The sequence below is a fragment of the Zerene cesonia genome, unplaced genomic scaffold (genome assembly GCF_012273895.1).
Source record: "Zerene cesonia ecotype Mississippi unplaced genomic scaffold, Zerene_cesonia_1.1 Zces_u005, whole genome shotgun sequence".
Taxonomy (NCBI): domain Eukaryota; kingdom Metazoa; phylum Arthropoda; class Insecta; order Lepidoptera; family Pieridae; genus Zerene; species Zerene cesonia.
In genome coordinates this window covers 1,432,704-1,444,632 of record NW_024045135.1, presented here as the reverse complement: position 1 = coordinate 1,444,632, position 11,929 = coordinate 1,432,704, and the positions used below count along the sequence as shown (strand labels likewise).

Below are 11,929 nucleotides of genomic sequence, written 5' to 3'. Positions count from 1 at the left end.
ATAAATATTGATAAAAATTATATATTATTAATCAAACATATGAACGTATAAATCACGCGGCCGGATCTCGTACTATAATAATATATCTTAATTTGAAATACAGAGGCTCACATTTTAGTAACACGACTTAAGAACTACGTTAATAAAATGAATATAATTTAAATCATTCTTAAGAGATACAATTATAAACATTTATAAAAATCAAAACGAATATTTTGTTCATGACAAATGACAATAATAAAAATAACATAAGAATAATAATTGAAAATACAAGGTGTCTAAGTTTCAATTACAATACGTTATACGTTTATAATGTCTATATAATTATATGCACAAATTCAGAAATGTAATTAGATGAAAAAACTTCCAGAGCAGCTACAGTTTCCCGTTCCACGAGAACTCAAACTTTCGTCCATCCTCTCTGATAAGTACCGTAGAAACTCATAATTAATACTTAAATTACATTTAATTAACGTTAGAAACTATTTTAACTCAATACGAAGCATACTCGTATATTCAGAACACTGTATTGTGCATTCATTTTTCAATTATAATTTTTTTATGTCATAGTCGGCAATGGAGCTGGTGGGTCACCTGTTGGTAAGCGCTACCACCGCCCATGAACATTTGGAGAGGTGTAAGGTCGAATGTAGACCTTACGCCTCTTCAAATGAATTGCCGACTGCAAATTGGAAAAGGATTAGAAATGGATTTAAGAGAGGAATAAAGGAAAGGACTGGGAAGGGTAAGGAAGAGGAAATGGGCCACCGGCTCTCCCACTCCCACCCCCCACGAACCAATATAATATAATATTAAATAATCTATACCGAAAAATTCTTTATTAAAAAATATTCGAGAAAAGCACGGATGTCCCAATATCTCCCTCTAACGCTTGTTTCCCGATACCCAGTCAAAAATTAGTACCAGGAATAATGAAGCTGGTCAATTGGTTGGTTGTTGAATTTTGACTTTCATTGAATTTACAACAATTTCCCAAAGGAGTATGTACAAGCTTCGTTCTTAAGATGTTAATTTCGTATGAATTCATATGTAAAACCTTATCAAACGTAGAATCCCCATTCAAACCGGAGATTCTTAATTATTGTATGCTGTGACGACTCAAAAGTAGTTTCCATACAAGCCTCGTTCAATGAACGAATATTCGACTTTGAGTTTGTGAGGTTGAATGGCCAATTCTCATTTTAAACTCATGGATGATTTATACCAAGTAAATCGTATTTCATATCAATATAATTAAGCTAAAAGCGAAAATTTGTATTAAGCTGATATTTTATCCGTATTTCAAGTAATTGTGTCTCGCTTTATAAATATTTGTTCATTATCAGCTGAAGCACGAGAAGGTTGTGAACTTACGACCCCCGGAAAGCCACCTCGCCTAATTGAAGATCAACAGAAAATACCCGCCGAATACTTGAGGTTATTTAAAAAAACCTTACGCAGTTTTATACCAACTTTCACAATTAATGTCCAAAGCGAACAGTACTGAATTCTTTTTGTACAAACTTTTCTTGAGAAATCTGGAAATTTTCTCCTTTTCACTAACCGGCGACTCGCCCGACTTTAAAATGTTAAAGTTTGTTAAAATTTTCAGCAACGGTGTTACCGACCCTCATTTTTTTTGTCTTTATTTATTTTAAATAAATATTTCTATTTTGGCGCTAATAAGAAAAACGGCTTAATAATTGTTTTTAAATATTGTTAAAAGCAAATTACATTTTTTTCTCAGCAGAAAATACTACTAATAATAATAGACAGTAATCACTTTCCCAACATCCTATTTATTTAAAATATAAAATGATGTAAGACTAGACTCTAGAGGATATGTAAATATTGCGTAAGTGCTAAAAATTGTTCAACATAAAAATAAGTGAAATTTCATGAAAATATATGTGCAATTCTAGTTGACATTACGTAAGAGTACTCTCTACTTTTACAATAATTATCACATCGTTATCACCTATGTAACACTCCTTTGAAGGAAACCTTCATATCTCGCGGCGCACTCGACTTTGACATTTGTTATTCTAAAGCTACTACGGCTGGATGAAAGTGAACATTTTTTCTTAGAATATCTGTGGATTGAAATAAAAAAAAAATACAGTGAAAATCTTCTTCAGCCAGTGTAAAAAAAACTATGAAAAAGTTACTCTGACGTGGAGTTTTAAAAAAAGAATAGCCGAAAATGTTAATTGCTATTTTGAGGTTATGATACTGGCCAGTAATAAGTTATGAAAATAATCTGCTGAAAGTGCTAACCGGATAAAGAAAGAAAAACACCGCGGATAATATTTGTGGTATATTAAAAAAGTTATAAGAATTGTGTCGACACTGGACATATTTTACCGCCACAATGAGGTTGATTATGTTAATTCTGGCTGTTACGCTGTGTTTCACAAACGGATATGAAATTAAAGAAAAAGATATTTCAGAAGCGCGAGGCAAGGGAAAATATGCTTTACTGAGTAAGTGTTTTTTCTTTTAGTTTATTGTGAAAATGTTGGAAGCATTTTAATAAATCATAACTTATTTTAGTACAAACAACTACTGATTTTTTATTGTACATATCCATGCTACCAGTTAACTAGCTATACTGGCTGTTTTAGACTTTGAAATTCATGTTTTTTATATACCTGTCAAAGTAATATTCTAATAGACCCTCTCTACAAGTATAACCATTTATGATTAATTTAAGACAGAGACTTAACTGTGAAGCTTTTTCTGGCTTACTCATTTATTCGCTAGCTTTTCGAAGACATCTTATTTAGATATTATTTTCTTTATTTATTTATTTTTCTTCTAATATGATTTACAAATGGTTTGTTCATAAAATGATGACAGCTGTTTAATCTTTTGAATTGTTAGGGAATCTACATTGTATAGAGGAATAATCATCATCGTCATTCGTCGTCATTTCGATGGTGTGGTGTCTCAAAATGTATAATTTTAAACAAACTGTTTAATGAAATATTCTCTCATAGAAAGAATAGGATCCTAAATTTCTTGATTATCTGATTAGCGCCGAGTCAACGTGTATTTCCCATAGATTATATATAGATATTATATATCCCATAGATATAAATAGATTTCCCAATAATTCCTTCATTTTTTCAATTCACTGAATATTATTCAAACCATGACTGTAAGATGCAAAGCGGCTACAGGAATACAGATCTGGCTTCAAAATCCTTGCAAACAGGTCTTGCAAGGGATCAGTTGGATTTCAATAAGTACAGTAGTGTTTGAAATGTCCGTGTGGTATTCAAATCCACTATACATGGTAATGCGATGTTGAATAGAAATATAGAATGAAAGTAAAATTTTAAGAATTATTTTTAACAAAAAAACTAAACCACCAAATTATCCGAACAACGAATAAAAAATATTTATAGGGAGAAATAATGACAAGCGTGATAAGTTATATTTCTTCAAATAATCTACGAAAATATACGTAAAAAGTGTGAAATAGTATCTTCGTTTATAAATAGTTGAAAAGTTAGTAACGTATTTTTTTTAAATATTCATACACAACAGATAATTAAATCAACATAAGAGATAAGAAGGACGTAAACATTCATAATGGCGATACATAAAACCTATCTAAAACATTTAATTTTCTTGAAACTATTCAAATAAATCTTCAATACGTGCCCGCTTCGAACTACTTACGTTTTATTAGGAAGAACTAAAAGCGTCATTGCCATCGATGACAACAAACTAAGATAGTTTATAATTGGATACTGAACAAAGCTGGTGGCGTTTTTTGTTCAGAGCTTGATTTGTACAGATCTCGAAGTTTCCCTTGCTACTTTGATACGATCCATCGTATTATTTAACACTGAAACCGAGATTAATTTTAAAACTACCCGCGCGCTTTTATTGATAAGTTTGTCTTGTATAGTTCATGAACCGCTGTCTTGATTTTGAATTATACATTTTTTATCACATATGGATCAACATTTTCTTATTTAGGGTCTGATGAGTTCTTTTAATAAAAAAATACAAAGCTTAGTTATTTACCATGCCTTGTAGTTATCATAAGTATTTTGTTATACTACGGAATTACTTAAAGCATGGCTTCCTCTCTTTACAAGATTTACACAACACAACCATTAGTTCTATAAACCAAAATCACAGGATATTCGGGAATCTAAATGAGAAAAATTATACCTATATTCATACAAAGAATCAAATGTAAACATTTTAACATATTATTTATAATCAAAATAAATCTCTTCCAATAATATTGTCGTTGTACAATCTATTTCTCGTTGTCAAATAGTTGGATTCGTATGCAAACGTTCCATTCATATGAGGATTAAACAAAAATTTGGTATTCTTCCTCCAGCAACTCTTGCACTATTTCCTAATGGATTCTTAGAGATTTCTTCCATGTTGAATGGTTTATTCAATCCAATGAATTGTCTGTTGCAGCCAACCTGGCAATCCTACTCGCTGTTAAGGTGGGCTTATACAAGATTTTCCTGGGGATCGCATTTCTTGTAGCTGCAATTAAAGCAATGGTCGTTATGGCGTGGTCATTGGCTGTGTTCAAATATGTGCCTAATAACTGGACGCAGAAGAACGATTATCCAGTACATGATAAGCCACAGCCGCACCTTTTCCTTGATGTGATTTTGAATAATATCAATCGGCACTCGTATTAGGTTGGTTGGATGTTTTTTTTATTATATATTTGAGAAGCTTGTCCGTCAATACATTTTTATATTTTACTTATGATATAAACTCTCATAAATATACGATTATTATTATATTAGTATGGTACATATATAGCCTATGCCTTCCCCAACAAATGGGCTATCAGACACTGAAATGTTTTTTCCAATCGGACCAGTAGTTCCTGATATGTAGGTACAACATTACGTTCATGGAATAATAAAAAATTATGTTATATGAATCTCAGGCTTACTAATTTATAAGGAACTTTTTGTGATAGGTTGTTAGTTCATGGTTGTACATAATATCATCAAAATCATGACATTTTTTGCGTATTTCATTTATTATTTTCGTTAGTAATTATAACTTGATCTAGATTTTAATAATCTAACGCTAAAAATAATTTTCTCCAGTCCACATTGCGTAACATGCAAGCTAGTTTTTAATAAAACAATTTAAGCTCCGCCGTAATAATAAACCATAACTTTTAAGTGTAAGAAAGAATTAAGTGGCTGAACTTTTAAAACTCTTATGAGATGCTTTCTGGAAGTTTTAAAAGCTAACTTTCAGCACGCCACATATTTTTTCATGAGGATATGAGATGAGATTTCGTTTGTAATGTTTTAACTCTGGGGTCTGCTTCGTGTTTTTGTGATTTCTCACCATTAAAATAGAACTTCTTACATAAATAGTCGGCTATAATCTATACAAGTATAATATTAAGATGTAGGGCCTGTTTGTTTGAACGCGCTAATATCTGGAACGAATAGACTTATTACAAAAATTTCGTTTACCGTACGAGACTCCGGAGTGTTAGTACCGAGGCAAACCGCTTCATAAATCTCATGCAAGATAGGTCTAGATTAATTAGCCTGGGTTGCATAAATTAATATGATGAAAGAGTCTCATCGCTAAAAAAATCTCGAAACGTCATAAATATATTAATATAAAAGGTAAAAATGCCTATTATTTGGGAAAAAGTCGGACTCGTTTTGATGAAAATTTTGTAAGAGTTCATGGAGAAGTTAAGATGCAAGGAAGAGTAGCGTATGCGAGATACAATATTGAGGGAAGATACCATCCTAAATGAGTTTTAGTAAAGTTTATTGTAGGCGTAGGCGAACAGTTATACTTGGACAAACTGCCTGTGTTTTATTCAAAGAGTCTCTGTTTATTAATAAGAATTAATTGCAAACTTTCTTATTAATTATAAGAATCTCAAAAGTACTTTTGAAATAGTGGGTTGAGAATAAGATGGCTTCGTATTATATGGAAATATGTTTAGTTTGTGTGTGATGTGAATGCTCATTTGAAGATTCCTTTTTAATACTCTTTTATTAGCTTCAGTTGTATATTTGTATGTAATCTACTCCTTAAAACTGGATTGTTATCCACTTTATTTTTATTTTACCTGATAAATGGGCTTTGGTGAGCTGTGATACCGGTTAATACCGATTTCAAACACCAGCTCCTCCCAACTCCAGCTAAATTTTGATAATTCTTTATGTATGTATACTGTCATTGTGAATTGTGAGGAGAGAAATTAAATTAATGTAAGATACTAGCTTACCCGGCAAACGCTGTTCTCCCTAACTCTTATCATTTAGGGGGATGAAAAATAGATGTTGACCGATTCTCATAGATACCGGATAAGCACAAAAAATTTCATCAAAATCGGTCATGCCGTTTCGGAAGCATATGGCAACGAAAACTGTGTCACGAGAATTTTATATATTAGATTATTTCCTTACGTATATTCTTTGTAAGAGTAAGCGAGACAAATTAATTGATTGAATCATTAAAGTTTCTTTTTCAGTTTTTCGAACTTTTTTAATCTTTAAAAATCACTAAAACTTTTATAGAAAACGGATTTTATTTCTTGCTCTTTACTAACACATTATATTTTCTATTTCAGTTCACTTCTTCTACGTCGCAGCATCGAAGTTGTTCGTCCTCAAGATTATATACGGAGCAATATTTTATGTTATTGTGTACAAAGCGTGGCATTTAGTTCTTTGGTTAATAAAATATATGAAAGAAAACAAGCACGATCACTACGTCGAGTATGACCATAATCCGGTGTACGACTATGACCCGTACGGTCATGGCCATCACGGTCATGACCATCATGGTCACGGTCACCATGGCCATGACCATGGTTATGGTCACAATGACCAATATGGTCCGGATTTTAACGAGCCATATGGGGGATATGAACGGCCGATCTATGGAAGAAAGGGTTTTTCACATAAGAACAAAGTGTACGACGCTGACGGTTCATATTCTGTACAAAGTTAATTGCAGACTATTTCTGGTTATAGTACTATTTATAAAACCGAAGAATCCTAGATTCGATTCCCGGACACGGAAGGCTAATCACCAACTTGTCCATAAACTAAAGCCATCTAAACACATGTACATCATCTGCCCCCTACCCCATCATGGGACACGGGACATCACACACACTTTTTATAGAAGGCAAATTGATACGTATGATTTATAAATATATTTTACGTGGTATTGAGTGGATAGTAAAACCCATAGACAATTATTTACTTACGTGTTTAGTAATCTGTGGAATTATCAACATAAAATTTGGGAATTGTTCGCTTAAAAAATAATGTTTTAAAATAATTTAAAACGCCTAGTATTCTTTTTATAGCAAATCTGTCGGAATTTTGTATATAGGAAATTTACCTGTGTTGTATTAGTTTAAGACAGAAAAAATGTAAATAACGATGTAAAAAGTAACATATACATTTATTTATTTAATTTATTTCACAAACTCTTATTTGTTATTCAGTATTAAAGTATTATTTAATTATAGTTAGTGCTATATAAAATTCTTATGTTTTACTTACATCCCAAATTCGTTTTTGCTAAATTTGAAAATATGACCTAAATTTTTCATATTTAAAATGTTTTCGTTTAATCTAGAAAGCTCCTCAATATTGTTTCATCTAATTCAACTCGACTGTGGCCTTTATTAAGATTATAATTTACTTTGTATTAAAATAGAAGAGTCTCTTGATATTGTGAACTGTCGAAAAATCCTGAACCGTAAAATCTTACATTTTTAGGCATTATTTATCTTAAATTCTTTTATAACTTCTTTATTTTCCATTTTACGGTGAAAATGTATAGGATCAAATTGTAGACAATTCAATTAGCAACGGTTAATGTTTGATAAAATTTTCTGTAACATGTATAGTTTACATGATAAACCTTTTTTTAAAAATGGCTGCCGCGGCAAGAGTCGTTTGACAGCGCGGGAAGATATCGTATGAATTAAAATATTAACCTCCTGTCTTTAGAAAAATACTGACCCGATATTGAATAAATTAGCACTGATTAAAGTTCACATACTCAACACTACTAAAAAGGTATATCTTTTAACTATATGAAAAGTGGCACTAATGGCATAGACTAACGTGTATACACTTATAAAAAATGTCACGCATTATAAGCTGTTATAGAGTAATATGTACAAAAACTGTACAATACTGACAATATTACACACATACACGAATTGATAACCTACTTTTTTGAAGTTTTTTAAAAAGTGCCTAGAATGTTTATTGTGCTACCAAGTTGGCAGTAACTTGATTTAAATTAATATATTTATTTTCACAATCGCAAGGAAAATGAATTAGAACTGCGTACGTGAACTGAAACTAAACACGTTTTGTTTACATAAAAAATTACAATAAAAATCAAATATAAAAGACTATATCACTTGTTACGTAACTTCACTACATAGTATAAAAGAAAGTCGGTTTCTTTGTCCCTATATCACTATGTATGCTTAAATCTTTAAAACTGCTCAGCGGATTTTGACAGGTTTTTTTAATAGATAGAGTAGTTCAAGAGGAAGGTTTATATGTATAATAACCTCTATTAAACCATTCCGAATTTAACGCGTGCGAAGCCGCGGGTGGTAAGCTAGTATTGTTATAAATTAGAATTTAGATCCAAGCGTTTCTCAAATAAGGATATTTTACCTTGACCTTCGGGTCTGCCTTACTCTTACCCTTATCATGTTGGGGTATGAAAAATAGATGTTAACCAAATCTCAGACCTACCGACACACAATCACATAAGTATCGGTCCAGCTGTTTCGGAGGAATCTGGTAACAGACAATACGATACGACAATTCTATAAAGTTTACTATATTAACTTATTCTACACATCCATGTTTTCTTTTTTGATATTTTATTTCTATAGCCTCTAAAATACCTAAAATTCCACTACAGGCACACAAGCCTTCTTTGGGCCAAAAGTCCATATTTCTTTCACGTTTGCTTCTTGCCGAAACTACCAATATTCTGCTTAAGTTCAGGGTCCTGAGGCACCACTCTTATAATATAAAAAACAGGTAAGCAACAAAAATTGTTTTCCCATAATTTGACGATTTTCTATAAAATAAATATCAAATATACAACCTTTAACATCAAATTTAAAAGTAAATTCCAACAACGTCACAATCTATTATACTCGTACGAAAAAACCCGTTAAATTAAATTTCATATGTAAACCGATATTATCAAGCCCGTGCGTTTTCTATGTAATGGCTATCCAATTAAAACTTCGCACAAGTTAAGGAGTACTCACTGACAGTTTGATATACGATATGACGTATGCCGTGTGGGTGAAGGAAAGGAAAATAACTATTACAAACAAGAATAATAACAAAGAAAGCTTGTGAATACACGTATTCATAGAGGGTTTCATTATTTGCCTCAAAATTGCTTCTGTACAGTACATTACTGCCTTCCGAACCGGTGGTAAATGTTATAAATGTGTAATATGACAAAAGTGCTTCTATAAGAAGTATAGTTGAATGAATAAATGTTTGAGCTTGAGTTTGAATCGGTAGTTATTTTAAATATAAACAACTACTCAAGCATTCCTTTAAAACACTGTTGAAAGTAAACACGAATAAAAATATCGAATAAAATGTATTTTTTTTTTTATGTCATAGCGGGCAACTGAGCTGGTGGTTCGCCTGATGGTAAGCGATCACCACCGCCCATAAACATTCGCAAAGGTCTGCGAATGCGCTGTCCGCTTTTATGGGGTAAAGGAAAAGGAAAGGATTAACGACTGGAAAGAAGGAATGGACTAGGGTGGGTGAGGAAAGGGAAACGGGCCTCCGGCTCCCCCACTCACCGTACGAAACACAGTGGCATGCCACTATTTCACGCCGGTTTTCTGTGGGGGTGTGGTACTTCCCCGGTGCGAGCTGGCCCAATTCGTGCCGAAGCGTGCTCGACTCCCACAATAAAATGTATGTCTTAATTATGAAATAAATAACAAATGATTCAAAAACTTTCAGAAAATGGTTTTAAGTTTCAAAAAGCGATGGCAGCGCTTACTATCAAGCGAACTACCAGCTCCCTTTGTGTGTCGTGAGTGTCGACGATAAGATAAAAAATAATACAACAGAATGGAGGAACAGACTCGATTAATATCGTGCACAAACTGAAAAATAACCAAACCAATATACCTCGTGTGCAATATACACTAACACGCTCGCTTCAATTTTCATTTAATTACTTTAGTCTTGAGAGAGAGGAAAAACATTGGTTCCATTTCCAGAAAAAACAACGCACGTAGAAGTTAAAGAATTGCATTGCTTAGTTTCCTCGCTCAATTGAGCGCGACTCAGCTATTCTGTTGTAACGACACATTTGACTTTGCAGGGACGGACTTAACTAGTTTCGTTTTGTGTGCTTTGTTGTAGTTACGTACTTATGTTGTCCCAACGGCGGACAAGCGAGAATAAATAAAAAAGTAGTATCACATTCTTCTTGAGGTTGGACATTAATTAAAATAGTTATCATTATTTACTTTTATTATGTTATTACGGTACTTCTGTCTGTACATTTCTGTACACTCCTGTCACAAGATGTATGAGTAATTTACTCACATTTCCGAATTACTTGTCAAAATATTGTCAAATCGAAAATATGTGTTAGATACAAGCGGTCCGTCTGGGCTTCAAACTTCTCTCTTTCGTTTTTTTCTCTCCATAAGAACATTCTTTTTTCCTAAAGAGAAGCATAAAAAAAAATTACGCTCATCATATTTGGCTATTACATTTTATTACATAGATTATTATTAAGATATTTGTTATAGTATATTTTATTTATTAAGATATTCCAATAAAACTTTATAACGCTGCTTTAATTGTTATGCTAATATCATAAATAAATATTTAAATACGTTCCTGTTTTAATTGTTAATTGCAGTCAGAGTAATTTGTGTTGTTGCCAAACTAGGGCACACTTAAAAACGTTCTTTATTTTTAATGGTATAAAGTTTTTATTTAATTATCAACTGTTGCGCCCGAGTTCCCCATCTGTCCCTAAGGTGTTTATAAACCAGAAGTTGGTTTGGTTGGTTATAAATTTTGAGCCCTGAGCTTGTTTGGACGTGAAACTGTTTATATGACGCGGATTAAAGTCTTTAAGTGTCAAATATTTTAAAGCAACTCGTAAATAACGTAGTACCACAGATAATATAAGGATGCAAGAGTCATTAGAAATTTGATGATATTAGACCTCTTTGAAAACATTCTATACAACATTATATCAATATTTTATGTGATTTATGGAAAAGTGAGATGATATATTTCGATGAATTGTTCGAGCTTGTCGTAGTTAGATATTTTCATAAGTGTAAGGAACACTTAATCCCAAGCTCAGTTACCGAGAAAACTAATTTCCTATCCTGTTTTCGCTAGTTTGCTTTTGTTATGCACAAAAAGCGTTATATTTTTAGAAAAACAAGCAAGGGTCGCTGGTGAAACGACCGTGGAGGCGGCACCTCACTCTGCTCAGTATTGTCTTTGTACACAGACTGTTCATTTACGACTTTAATAACTGTTATTATTTTATGAAAGGCTTTTTACTCAGCGATGGGGAAAACGCGGCGTTGGTATTTGTCAAAAGTTTTACGGAGTCTGAGCTGTGTGAACAGTGTGCCAGTTGAAAGCTTTATGAGCGTCATGATTTTATTATTATTTTAAGCTATTGCAATTTTTATAATTGTAGAAATAGTAATAGATGTGAAACATGCGTATCACCTCAATCGTTTTTATATGTCACTATGTTTTAATTTTTATGGGTGATTTCAATACGTGTCTGCTCAAACGTGATAGCCGAAGTAATAAGCTACTTTCCATCCTCAATTCCCATAATCTTCATGCTCTTTCCCTTAATCCAACTCACT

At 32.5% G+C, this 11,929-nt stretch overlaps 1 protein-coding gene across 1 annotated transcript; it reads left to right on the top strand.

The window, feature by feature from the left end:
- The first annotated feature begins 2,085 nt into the window (after positions 1-2,085).
- LOC119838826 lies at positions 2,086-7,187 on the top strand. Its single transcript, XM_038364953.1, has 2 exons — positions 2,086-2,483; positions 6,611-7,187. The coding sequence occupies exons 1-2, from the start codon at positions 2,372-2,374 to the stop codon at positions 6,991-6,993; spliced, it is 495 nt and encodes a 164-aa protein (XP_038220881.1). The 5' UTR covers positions 2,086-2,371; the 3' UTR covers positions 6,994-7,187.
- The last annotated feature ends 4,742 nt before the right edge of the window (positions 7,188-11,929 follow it).